This window comes from Mauremys mutica, chromosome 1 (genome assembly GCF_020497125.1).
Source record: "Mauremys mutica isolate MM-2020 ecotype Southern chromosome 1, ASM2049712v1, whole genome shotgun sequence".
Taxonomy (NCBI): domain Eukaryota; kingdom Metazoa; phylum Chordata; order Testudines; family Geoemydidae; genus Mauremys; species Mauremys mutica.
Window position 1 is genome coordinate 25,187,793 of NC_059072.1, and position 17,960 is coordinate 25,205,752.

Consider the following 17,960-nt stretch of genomic DNA (forward strand, 5'->3'; position numbering starts at 1 on the left):
TAATATCCCTTCTAGCTGGTTAAAAATAGCTTGGCAAAAAATCTCTTGCAGACATCTTATTGTGATTCAGAGAAGTGTGGTTAACTGGAGCCATTCTCTAGAAAAATGTTGTTCAGTTCTCAGAGTGTAAACCCGAGATGTGCTGAGCACCTGCAACATCCATTGATTCTGCAAAATGGATGATCAACACCTCTCAGGAACAGGTTCCTATTGTCTTCTTAAGTAATATGCCATTGCTTTAAGATGTTATAGTTTGTCAAACAGTAGTAACATAGCTATGTGAATTCCAATATTGGAGATGTAATATATTTGAATAATTTCTTTGTTTTCATCCTCAGGAAGACTTTGCCTAAAATGTCAATGTGATATGCCTGTCACTTTTACAGGAAGGCTGCACCACTCTTGAATATTATGTAAATGAATTTCTGAAACATTCAACAAGCCACTAAAGAACAAGGTTTTAAAATATGCTATTTCGTGTTCTGAAGACTGTCTACTTGTCCCTGGATTTATAGATGAAGTTTATCTAAAAAACAATGAAATACTATTTCAGATTATGACACCTTTCAAAAACAAAACAGAGGTGAGACAGTGAACCAAAAGAGCACAAGAAAAACTCCTTATGACTTAGGTCTGCTCCTTCCAGCAGAGTAGGTGAGACATTTCCAGGATACTAAAAACTGCTTAGTTATCTTCATAACTTGAATAAAGGTTCAGAATAGTTTTATGTAGCAACATAGATTTCACAGAAAAAAATACTTGTCACAGTAAGCCCTGGAGAGAAAAGCTTTTAGATCTTCATCACCTTATTACTCCTCATAGCATTTAAATGAAATTCAATGTAAAGATGTACTACATTTTCATAATCATTACACAGCTTTCATTATAAAATCTGAATATGCCCTGATTTGGAAGTTAACAGTTTGTTACTTTTTAAAAATAATTTTAACGCAAGCTAATTTATTTTATAGTGTCCTAAAGCATACTGGGTGTTTCAGAGAAGGAAGATAATCTACATCCAACAAAGTTTACAATCTAAAATGTATAAACACAATAAGTGAGATGACAAACAATAGGAAGAGGATGGGTAATGCAAATAGGGACAAGTATTTCTATAGTACACCCATCCTCCAACCATGCGCCAAAGGATTAATAAAATAGACAATTTAAATTTTAAATCACTCTGTGCTTAGTGGAAAATTGCAACTGTATTAAAAAGGGGCAAAATGCAGTTTGGATTTAAATGAGAACTGGCTAGTGTCCAAATGAAAAATCCTCAATCCATGGTTACTCTGTTTAACACACTGTGGAGTTTTAGCATCAAATAAAAGAGAGTGATGTCAAGGTCATGGAATGCAGCTGCTATGATCAACCAAAAATAGATACTGAGCTCTGCATTCTTCTGGATAATTAAAATAGGAACATTAAACCCTACGTAAGTGGGCTGAAGCCAGACACCATATTATTCTACTTTATTTAAGCATCAGATCTTATTCAGTCATAAGGGAGAAACGCTACAATTTGCTCAACTTGTCAGAAACTGAATTATAGGTTATAACATATACCCATGCATCAGGAATGATCAAAAATAGCCCTTTGGTGATTTTCTAGTAAAAAAATAGTTAAATGAAAAACATTTTTAAAATCATCACTAACAAATTTAAACCAATGGCTGCTAACAGGGCTATTAGCAGCCAACAGATTATTGAACTGTTTTTAATTTTAGCCTAACTGAATATGCATTAAAAGGTTCTTCAGAGTTTGAAATGTGGCAGAGGAATTACTTGCCATTACAGCATGCAGCCTCATTCACAGTAAGTGGCAATTTGACTTGTATCATCAACATTCTAATCTCTTCTCTCTCAAAGAACTATAGAAATAGAAACGAAATCAGGATGACGTAGAAACATTGTCTCATGTTTCCTTTACCACCAATTTCCTTCTCTCACGCCTTCTATTTTCCCACTTTCAGCATTGCCTTACCTTTGTATGTTTGTGAAGTATTTTGGCTGTAATCAGTTTCATCATTTAAATGTTGGGTCTAAAGGATACTTTCAGTTTGAAAAAAAAAAAGTTACCATTTTTCCCTACTGAACACCAATTCCCATTATCCTTTTCCTTTACAGGTGTCTTACTTATTCTCTAGCGAACAAAGCTATCAAGTAATTAGATAAGAGAGCTTCAAGGACTTGGCTCACTGAAAAGTACTTGTGTAATCAAAACACCCCCTCCGGATCCTAAAGAACCAGCACATTATTGCTGGAGTTGAAGTAATTGAGTTCTACTGTACGGAAATAAGTCTAAATTGCAAATTAATCAAAGCTCTGGCTTTGCATCTAACACTAGGAATAGTCTAATGTACTCAGATAAAAAAATCAGATGTGGCAATTGTATCAACAGGCACTAATATTGTAATACTAGAGTCTGAGATTTACTGAGGCAGTTAGCATGAGCACTAGTTACAGAACTTCCAGACTCAATGGCTCCCAGAATTAACTATACTGTGTTGTTGCCAGATGAAATCGGGCCAGCATGAAATGTTCATATACACAAGTTAGTGGCAGTACTCAGAATTTTTTTTTTAAAATATTTAACATTTTGCTAATATCAAGTTCAAACACAATCTACCCAAAGATGATTACGTTCAATAAGGAATTACTATTTGCTCATATTATAGAAAAATTTTAAATGTTTTGTACTGTGTTATCATAAATTGTTATAATTCCAAAACCATTAAGGAATGTTACTGGAAGATTCTTTTGGGAAGTAAAACAAGCCAAAAAGTGTACTTAAGACATCCTTTTCATGTGATTAAAAATTAAAAATGTCAAGAAACAAGAATCTACTAGAATTCTTTGAGGGGGTCAACAAACGTGGACAAGGGATCAAGTGGATATAGTGTATTTAGATTTTCAGAAAGCCTTCAGACAAGGTCCCTCACCAAAGGCTCTTACGCAAAGTAAGCTGTCATGTGATAAGAGGGAAGGTTCTCTCATGGACTGGTAACTGGTTAAAAAGATACAAAACAAAGTGTAGGAATAAATGGTCAGTTTTCAGACTGGAGAGAGGTAAATAGTAGTGTCCCCCAGGGGTCTGTACTGGGTCCAGTCCTATTCAACATATTCATAAATGATCTGGAAAAAGGAGTAAACAGTGAGGTGGCAAAATTTGCAGACGATACAAAACTACTCAAGATAGTTAAGTCCCAGGCAGACTGCGAAGAGCTACAAAAGGATCTCTCAAAATGAGGTGACTGGGCAACAAAATGGCAGATGAAATTCAATGTTGATAAATGCAAAGTAATGCACATTGGAAAACATAATCCCAACTATACACATAAAATGATGGGGTCTAAATTGACTGTTACCACTCAAGAAAGCTGTTGGAGTCATTGTGGACAGTTCTCTGAAAACATCCACTCAATGTGCAGCGGCAGTCAAAAAAGTGAACAGAACGTTGGTAATCATTAAGAAAGGGATAGATAATAAGACAGAAAATATATTTCCTCTATATAAATCCATCTTGAATACTGTGTGGAGATGTGGTCGTCCCTTCTCAAAGAACATACATTGGACTTGAAAAAGGTTCAAAAAAGGGCAACAAATATGATTAGAGGTATGGAATGGCTGCTGTATGAGGAGACATAAGACTGGGACTTTTCAACTTGGAAAAGAGACGACTAAGGGGGGCTACGATAGAGATCTATAAAATCATGACTGGTGTGCCAAAATTAAATAAGGATATGTTATTTACTCCGTCTCATAACACAAGAACTAGGGGCCACCAAATGAAATTAATAGGCAGTAGGTTTAAAACAAACTCAAGGAATTATTTGTGAAGGCCAAGATTATAACAGGGTTCAAAAAAGAACTAGATAAATTCATGGAGGATAGGTCCATCAATGGCTATTAGCCAGGATGGGCAGGTATGGTGTCCCCTAGCCTCCGTTTGCCAGAAGCTGGGAATGGATCACTTGATTACCTGTTCTGCTCATTCCCCCTGGGGCACCTGGCATTGGCCACTGTTGGAAGATCAGATACTGGGCTAGATGGACCTTTGGTCTGACCCAGTATGGCCATTCTTATGTAAGCATCTGAAACCTGTGAAAACCTTTATTTGCAGGCAGACACACAAGCAGCAAATTAAAGTTCAGCTGGAAAGCTACACATCTGTAAGATACCTTCGTCTCTAATGGTATGTCTATACTGCAAGGTAAGCCCAGGGTTAGCAAGACTCATGTCAGGGGACCCTGGGTTTGAGAATCCATGATTGCCAACGCTAGGTTAAAATTTTGGACCTGGACCCGAACCCGGGGCTCTGGCGTCCACGGACCCAAGTCCAACCAACTGTATCCCAGACTTCCTAGTGCCCTCTCAAAATGTGGCGACTCTAGCTCTTCGTTCGTGGTGTAGTGTAGGAAAACTTGATTGTCCATGCTACACATTACATGAAGTTTGAACACTCCCCCCAACAAACCCTGCTGAGCAGTCATTTTGGTCTGCAGGCTTCCACCAACTGGAGTCAACAAAATGGAGGCGTTGCCATTTCCAGAACTTCTATTTGAGCTTTTGCTCCTGTTTCAAGATGCAGGCAGAGCTTCCATGAGATGCTGGTGGGCAGTTTGGTGGCTTTTTATGACCCACAGAAGGCACCTGACAGAGCTAATGACCAAGCAGGACGACGACGACGACGACAACAACAACTGACATGGCAGACTCAAATCAGCTGATGCTGCTCATGACATTCTGTATAGCCACTGATACCTGCTACATACACTGGTGCTTCTGGAGCAGGGCCACAAGCACAGACTCGTGGGATCATATCACCATGCAGATGGGACAACCAGCACTGAGTCCATAACTTTTGCAGGGCACAGAACTTTTGCTATATTTCTGAAGCTTTGGGAGCAGTTTGCCCCGAACCCTCCTGCGTAAGATCATATGCGTGAGGGTGGGCTTGTAAGTCCAGAAGCAGATTGCTATAACTGTTTAGAAGCTGGCTGTCCCAGACTGTTACAGGACCATTGCCATCCATTTGGTGCTGGAAAGTCGACTATGGGTAAAATGGTGACAGATTTCTGAGACAAGCAGCTGTGTGGTTTAACCCAAGATGACAGGCATTAAAGAATATTCCTTAAGTAACCGCTGGCTTTGGGAGAATGGCGTGATGCCAGTAAACCAAGTGCCAGCTCTAGTCAAGGCCATAGGTGTTATAACTGGACTGGAAACCAAACCAGCTCACCTTTATGTTAGGTTTGTTCAGAATAGGTATTCTTTTTATAAGAATATATTTAGTGTTTAGACTATGAAATGCTTGTAAATTGCTGCATGCATTAATCTCACTTGTAATGTCTGTATTCCATGTTGCAAGATAAGATACAAGTTTGTTTTATAAAACTGTAAAAATGCCTGCTCTGAACTTGTGAACAGAGACAGGAAGAGTGGTTCTCACCACCCATCAAGACAAACTATCAAGACTTGATGGGCCCTCTAGGACAAAGCCTTCTTGATTGCCCCATCCACCCATGAAGAATTTACATGCAGGAGCACTCATCCCATTGGTTTGTGCTCTGGTGAAAGGCCTTATAAAGGTGCTCACAAGAAGAAATAGTTCTCTCTTTGCTGTTTGAACTCTCACAGGGTCAGAAACACTAAACCAAAGCACAGATCCCCAGAGTCAACCTGGGTCCACCCTGTAAGACATTTTGAACAGCAAAATGTGACAAAGTGGGTATTCTCCCACGAAAGCTCATGCTCCAATACGTCTGTTAGCCTATAAGGTGCCACAGGACTCTCTGTTGCATTTTGAACAGAGATTACATTTCTGTCACCTTTAGAAACCATAGATGGTAACTCGTTTGTGTATATATGTTTGCTTGCTTTAACCGGTAAATAACTCATTTTTCCCCCTAGTTAATAAACTTTAGGTAGTTTATTACAGGAGTAGCTATAGGTGTTGTCTTTGGCGTAAGTTCTATGGTACCAACTGATCTGGGGTAAGTGACTGGTCTCTCGGGACTAGAAACAACCTGAATATTTTGTGATTTCTGGTGACAAGATAGTCCCCTTGGGCTCTCCAATCTGTCTGTGACACCATGCAAGACTACTACAGTGAACCAGGAGTTCATATTTGTTACTAGGCTGGTGAAATCGAATTATAGAACATACATCAGTTTGTATCTGCCCTGTTTTTGACTGACTGTCCTGAGGTACACACTCACAGTTATGAGCCACTCCAAACAGTGTGACAAATGGGGTTTCCAAACTGCAGTTGACTCATGCTCATCATGTGCCCACCTCAAGGAGCACATAAATTCATAAGCCACAAAGAGTCTTACTCCCTAGTTATGAAGGACCTTGTGGACAACAGAGGCCAAATTATGAACCTCAAAAGTTCATGATACCAGGGTTTTCCACCAACTGGGAGTCTACATTTTTGGACAGGCTGGGACACGATTCCCACCACATGACTGTCATAAACAGAGTTACTATCCTCACTGTTATTCTCAGGGACCCAGCATATCCCTTTTTGCTTCGTGAAACCATACCCTGATCTTAGAGGCCCTGGCAAAAGAAGGTTTAATTACAGTCTCAGCAGGTGCAGAGTGGTGATGGAATGTGCGTTTGGCCTACTGAAATCCTGCTGGCAATATTTACAGACCTGTTTGGATTCCAGTGTCACCAATGCTGTCCACATTACTGTGGCTTGCTGTGCTCTTCATAATCTTTGTGAAGCCAAAGGTGAGCCATTTCTCCAAATGGAAATATGACAGAGGTGCACTTTGTGGCTAAGTGTCTAACACAGCTGCAGCTGGATATACCCAGGCAATAGAAATTAGGAATGCTTTGTGTTCTCACATTATGGACTGGCATGGGCCAGTGGCAGAGGGAGAATAGTATGTTTATGAATGTGCTTGTTGCGGGGCGGTGGGAGGGATTTGATCACCATGTACTGTACTTTTGAATGACATGACTGCTTATTATGAAATGCGGGAGGGGGGAAAAACAGATGGATTGATGTTTATAGCTGTATTGAGACATGGGTTTTGCATGCAACAGGAGTGGGGAACCTACCTCTTGCTCATTTTCATCCGGCCCACAGACCAGACACATTCAACTCACCCGCTGGGGATGGGGAGACTTGGGGCTCCCCCCCAACCCCACGGTGGGGTGAGCCGGCACTCGTGGGGGGTGGGGGGAGAAGGGCTGGAGCCTTGAGCGCCGGCTCACCCTGCTGTGGGTGGAAGCCCCAAACCTCCATGCAAGTGAGCTGAACTTGTGTGGCCCACCACTGATTTTTTTGGTGGGTCAACATCCCGACACAGAAAAGGTTCCCCACTTCTGGCATACAATCTCACAGTTGTCTCTGATCATGCGTTTACTTTTAGTATATGATGTGTTGCCATGACAATAAAATTTCTTTACAAAATGAAAACCTTTATTTTCAGACATGTATTGGAAAAGTAAAATATTAAACCGTTGCCTGGCAGGCCAGCTGCCTTTAGCACACCAAATCAGCAGCAACACCAAAAGCTTTAAAAATAACCAAGAGCAAAGTGGATAAACAAGTGCACATAGCTGAACTATATACACAGGACACTCTCCAGGTTTTCCACACACTTGCAGCCAGGACAGGGGTGTCCACGGGGGAAGAGGTTCAGCACTGAGGACCGCATGAGACACATTTGCCCTGTCCTGTCACTCATAGGGCCCCACTGAATGGGCCACCCTGTTCCTGGAATGCAGGCCAAGGTACCATGGATGGGGACACAGGCCATGGTGCAGGTGCAGCAGGAGCCTGCACTTTTGCAGCCATTAGAGGTAGCAGCCACTCAAACAATTCTCTCTGTTGTGCTCTCTCCTCCTCCCTTAGCTGCCATTCCTGTTCCAGGAACTGTGAGGAGTGCCTGCTTCCATGCTGCTACCCTGTCAAGCTGCAAAGCCAGCCTGAGCCTGTCCGCTTGCCTCTCAGCATGTCTTTCTTCTTGCCGCAAGTCCCTTTGCCTTTGGTACTCACGCTACCTATTGGCCCAGTCCAGAACTTCAATCAAATTCATCATGCTTCCTCCTGGAACCGTCTGTGAGGGTACGAGGAGTCAGGCTTCTGCAATGTGGGCAAGCTAAGAAGGTATTGCAACATGTAGAGTTCGAGAGGTCTGGAACAGGACAAGACACAGAAGGTTACTGTCTTGAATATCACTCAATGTCAATATATTGGCAGAGGGCTGCTCCAGACTACAGAAGCTCCTTGGACACAGCCAGGTTAAATTGCAGTGAGAGAAAAAGTGTATGCCACCAAAGTATTCATACATATGGTGACTGAACAACACATCCATAAATGGAGTGGGCTGGTGAACTATTGAGGTGGCCCTGAAAACATGCACCTTTCCTCAAAATGTGACTAACTATCTGGAGTTCTTGTTATGTGTTTGGGTCAGAATTCATGGGGGAAAAAAAATCAACAGGATGCTGCATTTGGGCTTCCACATTGCTTCAGACTTCCCTTATGACTTCTGACACAGTCTTTTAGGACTGCATGAAAAGAGACAACTAGTCCCTCCCTCCCCTGGCAAATTTATGGACTGAATTCAACCTTCCCAGTCATATTTGGAACTAGCGGTTTCATCACCAATGGAATCACCTCTTCCCCCACCATAGAGTTCAGTCCTTTCAGGCATGTTGTTACCAGCTCAATAGTGTATTGAGCTACATACAGACAGGGAAAGTAATACTAGTGTATTATTTTAACAAACTGGAATTTATTAGAAAAAATGTGCACCCTCCCAGTAAAAATTCTCTTTTTATATGCTTGTTTTACTGTTTGTGGTTCCTGGCCTCTACTTTGAATTTCCTGTGGTGGGGAGGGTGGCATTGTGATGCCATGGCACTGGTATACAATCCGCCATTAATGGATACACGCTTCTATCTAGGGCTTCTCCTCTTTTATATTGGTTCTTACAGTAGAAATTGCTCCGATTCTTATATTAACAAACATGAAAATAGATCCAGAAACTTACTCGGCTCTGGGGCAGCTTCTCCCTCTTCTGCTTCGGCAGCCAGTTCTGCAGTGGGGTGTTCCTCCAAGGGGACATAAAAAAAGCTCTTCTGAGTACATCCTCAAGATGTGCTGCAGCTGCTCCTGCAGCAAAGCCTCCTCCTAGGACCAGTTTCACCAACAGAGTTACTTCATTTCATATTTGCCTCATTTGGCACCTGCTACTGGCTACTATTTATTTCGTTGCTGGCTTCTGGATGCCATCCCAGCTTACCAGGTCATCGTACACAGTTGATGGCTCAAGTGCAGTCACCAGCACCCGGTCAGACTCATCATAAAATGGGCATGATGTTGGTGAGCAGCCAGAGATGCGTTTGTGGTCCCTGGTTTTCTGGTAGTCTTGAGCTGCTTAATCTGTTTTCTGCACTGATCGCTGGTCTGATAAGTTTCCAGTGCCACCATCTTCTTTCCTAGTAGCTGGTATTCATGGTCACTCCTAGAACTCTTACTAAAATCCAGTTTTTCTGGCCTTGCACCAGAGATTAGCCAAAATCTGGCTATGCTCACATGACCATGAAGGAGCACACTTTGTAAAGGGACATCTGGTCAGTATCCATTGCAAACACTGAAGAGTTTCCTAGGGTGTGTTTGCAGCTTGGCAATCAGAATAAAATGAAGGGGTTAAACACAAAGCTGCTGCACTGGAACAAGGAGAGTGCTTCCATTTCCATGGAGTCGACTGCTGATTCTTGGGAGATAGAGGACAAAGGAAGTTGTCCCATAGCATTGTGGGAGATTATTGGTGGACTCCAAGGACCAGAGTCCAGGAAAGCAGGGGTGCTGCAGAACACCCCTACACTATAGTACAAAACAATAAGGCTTGAACCCTGGGTCCCATCTTGACTTGGGTTCAGACAGACCCTCCATGCTCACAGGGTCCTGGGACCCTGGGTCAGAGCACAAGTTCAAGAGATTTGCATGTAGACTGAAGGGGAAGGGTTAAGGCTTTAGCTTGAGTCCGAGCCCAGGCTTATATTACAGTGTAGACATATCCCAAGATCACCCAATCCAATGAAGCATTAAAGGATTTTCTTTTCATTTCCTATATAAGCCTGTTTTCTTTTACAAAAAAAATCCTCTTGGCAGCATCTCACCCCTATTAATATGTACATGAAAGTTTATGATAATTTTATCAATATACACCAATGGTTGCTGTGGCAAAATACGTAATGCGCAATTATACTTTTATGCTTTGCAGATAAAACTCAGGCTAACAGTTATATGAAGTTAAAATAACGTGCCCTCTTCAATTTATCTTCTGAGAAGCCATATTCACAAATCCCTCCCAAGTGGATCAAACCTCTTCACCTTCAAGAGAAGAACTGTCAGTCAGGAAGAGCTAAGATAAAAAGGACCCAATCCAGGAACTTTATTCAAACTTTTTCCATAGCTACTGTAACTGTTAACATTAATAAAAACTATGTATGTGAGGGGAAATTCAGGAACAGTAACAGTTGGATACAGTGAACAGAAGAAAATATATACATAAGCCAACTGAATTAAAGAATAAAAAACTGTTTAAACATATTCCTGCAATAATGGAAAGAAAAAGGTTAGAATCAGAAACCGGTAAGTAGTATTACCACTGACCACACGTAAGTGGGGAGTGAAGTGCAGAGAAAAGGAATGATTGGGGGTCATATGGGAATATGAGCCAAGATCAAGAAAAGAGCATTTGAGTGGGATGCCATAGTAAGAAAACCTCTTGAAAAAAATGCATCTGCAGATTTTTGGGACATGAAATCCAGGTAATTTGTGGTCGAAGGAGGAGTTCTATAGCTCTAGAGCAGAAGCAAAAACTGATAGGGATTTGATGTGCTGGCCCAGTTCCTTACTCCACTCTGACATCTCTATCTTTCTCCATGCCACTACTCTTGCGGGGGGGGGGGGGGGGGGGGGGGGGGGGGGGGGGGAAGAAGAGAAGGAAAAGGAGAGGCAGTTTTAGGACCAGATTTTTGAAGAGTAATCTTGTTTCTTTGCGTCAATAAAGCTGGCATGGAGTTTACTTTTTATCATAGTATTTAACACAGAAAGATAAGAATTTTTTAAAAAGATAAATAGATTTATAAAAAAAGATTCTCTGGAACCTGGACTGATGGACCATTCAGGAATTTTTGGGGGTTTCTGAAATCGCTCAAGCTTTGTGCTTCATAACATGTGAAATATATTCCATGGCCTATTCATTCATGCGCTAACAAATTTTGTTGCTTAATTGAGTATATCATACATGTAGACAACAGTTACTTAGGTGCATGCACACAGTTAGTGAAGTTTTCCATTCAGTTTGTTTAAAAGCAAAGCTATAAATAATTTATAAAACCTACAGCTTGCAGATTAGTGTTAAAGACATGAGCAATTTTTGATTGCTTGTTTTCTAAAGTCATCTCAAAGAGCATTATGTAAAGAAAATAAAAGGTCGTATTGTTTTTCCCCTTTTAAGTTACTACCTTGGGTAAGAACGATTGCTTGCTTTTAACTCCTTTAGAAACTGAACATATATTCTCTTAAGTACCCATTTGACTGGAAGTCTTAAAAACATTAATCTAAAGAAGATTAAATATTTTCCACTAATATTTCTGAAGGAAGTTAAATACTTTAACAAGCAATTTGTTCAGATAGACTAGGAACATGGAACACCCTCCCTGAACTGGTCAGTAAAGCCACTGTACCCTATTTAAATCCCACCTAAAAACCATTTCTACAAGGAGATATCCAAGAAACAAGATGTCTGTAACCCACTTAGCTATTCTGTTTATATTATTAATATATTTAGTCTCGCCCATAAGGAGGAAGGAAACAGAGTATTGAAAAGAAGGGGCATAGTGGCACTGGAATTAGAATTTGGAATTGTTGTGGGAGAAAGACAGGGAGGATAGCAGTGTGCAAGAGAACAGTGTGTTTAACAAGACAGGCATGAGGCTGTCATCAATAGGACTGTTACAAACAAGTAAAGTTTACTAATTTGTGTTTTTAAATTCTAGGTTCTCCAGGGCAGGGACTATATCTTCATCTATGTTTGGGATGCATCTTGCACACCATGAGCATTATTACAATAACTGTCTCCACCATAAGAAACTACGAAGTGGCAGAAGTTAGTCCCACCTCCAAAAGTGATGGTACAGTAGTTGTGGTCAGAAAAGACCACACAGATTATTAGCTGAATGCCACACCTTTTTCAGGACTATTTTACCCACTAAATATCTTGCATAATATTCTCCCAAACATAACCACCACTTCTGAGAACAGTTCCAATGCCCAAACTACTGATGGGGAGAGGGGGGTAAGAGAAGGGGAATAGGAGAGAAGTAGGGTAGCTTTAGGGAAAAGGGCCTTAAAATTATTGCCCCTTTCCATGTCATCTTGCAATAATGTGAACATTTTTTCCCACTTCTATTTTCTTGAAGGTATTTGTTTAGACTGATCACATTCCTGTAAGACATCCTTTCCAGACTCTAAATTTAGCTTACTCAGGATCTCATTTTATTCTCTAATCCTGATGAGATTTCCTTGCCACTCATGTGATTTCCTCTGCTTTTTTTTGGTACCCTCAAGTAGACCCCAAAACTGCATGCAATGTTCTACTCCTGGAACAATCATTTATAAACAGAGTCAAAGTGGACCACCACATCTCTAGTTTTAAATTAAATCACTATTTCTGAGAACAGCATTAACTTCTCTCTAACAATACTGCAATGTGATCTCAGATGCATTTTACATGTTCTCTCCACTCATTCTGACTCACTAGTTTCTAGACAGCTTTTATCTCCAGTTTGTACACATGCTATTTTTCTCTCCAACCAAAATGACTTCAGTCTTAAATCTCATTTTACTGTATACAATTCACAGTTCTAATCGCCCCAAGCCACTTAGTGTGGATACAGCATCCTGTATGTTTAATGTTCCTCCAATTCAGAGGCTGGCAAGTATGATTAATGCTGATCTTCAGCCTTCTTCTAGATCATTAAAGTATATGCCCCCAATACTAACTTGACCCTGTGGTACTCCATTTGGAAGAGATTAATTTTTAATGGTAAAAACTGTAACATCTGTCATACAACTTTTAATCTGTGCTATGGTATTTAATCAACTGAAAACATTTTTATACTGTACTATATAAAATATGTTATAAAGGCCAAATGTATGCTGCAACTACCAAAATAGCAAATGTTTCAAAAAATTCTATCAATATTACTTTATAAATGAGTTGGTTGATTGAAAAGCTTTATTTCCTCACAAGTGCAGTCACTAATTCCATTATATGTCTAAATATTTTGCAAAGAAAATATTAATTGACTGGCTATTTCCTGTATCTTCCTTTATGCCCTTACTAAATTTGCTGGTCCATCATCAGGTACCTCTGTTTTTTCACTTTAAAAAAAAAACCCACAAGAAACTGCATATTATGTCACAAAAATGTTTATGACCTTAAGAAAACAAACAAACAAAAAAAATCTCAGAACCCTTCAATTTAAACTAGTTTAAAAGAAACAAGTATGAGATAAATAAAAAGCAAAACAAGGGGGTTTAAGCAATTCAACATGCAGATAATTGAGAGATGGAGATTGATTATATTGTTTATATATTGTTGAAAATAAGGAAACATTAAAAGAAGCACTAGAGAAAGTTACCTGGTATCTTACATTATATATAACAAGGGACATATCTAACATGTGCACCAAAAATTAGGCTATTCAGAAGTCTTAGCTGCTCCCACACTCCCCGCCTCACCAAAAAAGAGAGGGGGGGGAGTGGTGCCTCTCATGTAGATCTGATTCTCTCCTTCCCCCCGACAAAAAATAAGGTATTCCTTCACCATCTTTTCTTCATGCTGTCTCCTAACTATTATCTGCTTTAACGTTCCAATTGCTTGTGTTTATCTTTCTAGAAAGGGAGCAAAACTAACCATTTAGAGTCACTCCATATTTCATATTTTCCTTTCACTCTCTTTTTTCTGGAGGTATCTTTAGACCCTTGTGTGCCTGTCTCTGCAAGCTATTTTACATCTGTACATCCAGTCCCCAACTTCTCAGTTTTAAGTTTTTTCTCTTTGAATAAATAAAAGGTCAGTTGGTAAAACTATTGCTCTTAATTATTAAAGCATTCTTCCTTTTTACCTTTAAAAATATAAGCTTTAAATATCAATGTACGTTTGTATAACAGATAACATTATATGTAAGTTTGTGCATATACTGTACACACAACCAAAAATAGCATTATAATAGCTTTTGTGTGCATTAGATATTACAGGATCAGGGGGAAATATGACAAGGTAAATGTCTGTGTTAGTTTTGTAAACAAACAATTTAGGGGAAGCTCTTAAACATCCTCCCTTCAACATGCTTCTATTGCTACGACTATGCAGTCATAACATTAGCTGCAGCCTGAAAGTCTTCATAATATTGAAGATTTAGGGCTTGTCTACGTTACCCTCTGGATCGACAGGCAGTGATCGATCCAGCAGGGGTCGATTTATCGCTTCTACCGCGAGTGCTCTCCCGTTGACTCTGGTACTCCACCGGAGCGAGAGGCGCAGGTGGAGCTGACAGGAGAGCATCAGCCATCTATTTACTGCAGTGAAGACACCGCGATAAGCAGATCTAAGTTTGTTGACTTCAGTTGCGTAACTTAGATCGATTCCCCCCACCCACCCCCAGTGTAGACCAGACCTTAGACTCCTAAGTGCCTAAATCCCACATGATGCATAGGCTCCTAAGTCAGTTAGGTGTTGTGACACTGAGTGCAACAACACTTAAATAGCTTTAAAAATCTGAGCCATGGTGATTTTAAAAAGTTTACTATTAGCTGTCTGAAGGCTTTCCTTACTTTTTCTGGGACATCTTTAAAAGGTTTGGCTTCCATATTCCAAAGTTATTTTGTTTTGCCAAAAAGGCTTTGCTGAGAAGTTTATTTTGGTTATGTGGTTGTTTTTTTGAGGGGGTGGAAAAACAAATATATAATCTGAAGAGCTTCTAATACGCCATACTAAAGGAAGCATGGAAGAAGTTAACTATATGCTCACTATAAAAACACTATGAAAAGGTGGCACACTCTTCACAGCCCAAACAGGAAAGAAGCAGCACTTGATTTACAACACTCAAACCACAAATTCACCCCCTAAAGTTTGCAAAAATACATTCAAAGGTCAAAATAGACCCCATTAAAACATACTTTCAACATTAAGTTAATTATGTGTGTGTCTGTGAATCTCCGAAGTGTATTATCTTGAGATCATGCAACAGTTGACTAGGTTAGGATTTCTATTAAATACCACATGTGGTGTTGCTGTGATGCAAGACTTTTATTCAGTGTCCTAAGACAAATTGCTAGAACGAGGCGAAACAATTGCTGCATAAATTACATTTTAACTTGCCTTTGGAATTATGTAAATTAATACTGGTTACACTTTCACAAAATCCATTTGTTCGTACAAAATATGGGCTATTAGCAATATCAAATGAGACAGGATTGGTCATTTAAGTATAAACTTTGTAACTCTCTTTAAGCTCAAAACTGAGAAGATGAACAGTACCTGCGGGTCCGTGGAGGCTTTGGTGGAGGAGAGTCTTGTTTCTCAAGATCTACAGAATTGAGAGTTTTCTCTGTAATAGTTTCATTCTGCCAAAAAAAATAAATCAAACTATATTTTATTCAAAGTTGAAAGAATCATGATCACTAGAATTTAATACATTTCTACATGTCCCTGAAACAGAATGAGGACCCAAACCAAACTTTAAAAAAGCATGGGGTGACAACAGCAAGTCACTAAGCCACCATACACTTGCTTCAGCTTCCAATTTAAGCACAGATTACGTTCTATACATATATTTATAAAGCACCTCTCCCAAAAAAAGCACCGAGGGAATTGAGACAAGGATCGTAAAAGGACACTAACTTTAGAACCCACTTCTGAACAATTTTTTTTTTACTTACCGTTATTCAGTGTTGCGTATAACAAATCTCAGATTCATCTGTCACTTTAGTAACAAAGTATTTTTATATTGTTTACTTTAAGTATTTGACAGCACTGTGTGTACAATGAGTCTCACTGTTTCCTTTGTACAATCAGTTTCCCATCTTGGGGGAAATGTATCTTTCAAACCACAAAAGGAAAACACAAATTGGAAAAGGGATTCAATAGGAGGGAGTAGTATACAAGATAATGCATTTTCCCTAAAATGACTAGTTTTCAAGTTGACAGTACCCCTTTGTATTTAAAAATAAAGTTGAAGAGAGATTCTCCTGCCTTACACAGCAAGCCACTGCAGAAGGAAAATGTCCATCCATGTCTGGCCCCCCCACCACCCTGACACTTTTTTTTTTTTTTAAAAGAAATTTCATATTCAGGTTAACTAACTAGAACTGCACCAGGTACAGACAAAGCCAATATTAGTTTTCATGCACACAGTTACCTTAAACGTGTATAACAATTCTGAAGGCAAGTTCAGAAGATAGTACTATTAAAAATGGAATACACAATATTTTTGAAAAAGATATCTTCTTGGAGCTAACTTTGAAATATCTTTAAAAAGACAATTTGCAAAACAGGCATTGCCAGGATCTCAGAAACAAGTAATTTATTCCCAGAAACATGGCATTAATTTCAACTGACATGCCTATCACTCCTAGCTTATCAGTCAGATGTGATCCAGGGCACATGTGACTTACTGTTGCCTTCTGACAGCGTTTGGCCTATTTACACTAAGTAGTTGACAGTCTTTTATAATGTGGTTGCCTGTCAACTAGAATACCTGACTTCTAAGCAGTACCTTTGGTATCAACCCCAGAAGAGAGCACAAGGACTGACACCTGATTGAGCCCCTACCTCCACCCCCAGCAAGAGACAGCCCTACTGGTGAGAATGTTGGGAAGCTTGCATTTCCAAATTAAAGCTAAATCTAAATTAAACCTAGTTCCATTAACTTCATCCTCCAAAGAGCAGCACAGATGGAGGTATTAAGAGAAAACCCTAGCCTTCCTAATCACAGATTATTGGCCTCAACCAACCACTTGCCTGCTTCCCTAGACAGATGTTATTGCACTGTCCAGCAGCAGACAAGTTTAAAGAAGAGAATCTGCCTCAAAACAAGAAGGACAAAGAATATTAGCCCACCAGCCTCTAGTCTAGCAATTGATTTAAAAACCAATAATATATTCATGAACCAGTATGCTGGTTATTGAATGAGACAAAGATCTCAAAGATTAACAGGTGTGTCTTCCGCTCTACTCTGCGCTGGTCAGGCCTCACCTGAAGTATTGTGTCCAGTTCTGGGCACCGCATTTCAAGAAATATGTGGAGAAATTGGAGAGGGTCCAGAGAAGAGCAACAAGAATGATTAAAGGTCTAGAGAACATGATCTATGAAGGAAGGCTGAAAGAATTGGGTTTGTTTAGTTTGGAAAAGAGAAGACTGAGAGGGGACACGATAGCAGTTTTCAGGTATCTAAAAGGGTGTCATAAGGAGGTGGGAGAAAACTTGTTCATCTTAGCCTCTAAGGATAGAACAAGAAGCAAAGGATTTAAACTGCAGCAAGGGAGGTTTAGGTTGGACATTAGGAAAAAGTTCCTACCAGTCAGGGTGGTTAAACATTGGAATAAACTGCCTAGAGAGGTTGTGGAATCTCCATCTCTGGAGATATTTAAGAGTAGGTTAGATAAATGTCTATCAGGGATGGTCTAGACAGTATTTGGTCCTGCCATGAGGGCAGGGGACTGGACTCAATGACCTCTCAAGGTCCCGTCCAGTCCTAGAGTCTATGAATCTATGAATCTGGCCCAATGGCAACCCACTGCTATTTTGAAGATACTCCTCACTCTCTCCTATTGTGGTAGGGCTCTTGCCTACCAGAAGATAGTTATCAGCACTGCAGTGGTAAAACACCAGGTGGTTTTCACATGAGATGTGTGCC

The 17,960-nt window shown here is 40.0% G+C and overlaps 1 protein-coding gene across 2 annotated transcripts in view; it reads right to left on the reverse strand.

Annotated features, from left to right (window-relative positions):
- Nucleotides 1-17,960, reverse strand: part of PTPN12 (protein tyrosine phosphatase non-receptor type 12) — a 164,284-nt gene that overhangs the window by 24,833 nt on the left and 121,491 nt on the right. For both annotated transcript variants that reach the window (XM_044995073.1, XM_044995082.1), the window contains exon 12: nt 15,584-15,669. In XM_044995073.1, the coding sequence (XP_044851008.1) occupies nt 15,584-15,669 (86 nt within the window). The remainder of the gene's footprint in view (nt 1-15,583; nt 15,670-17,960) is intronic.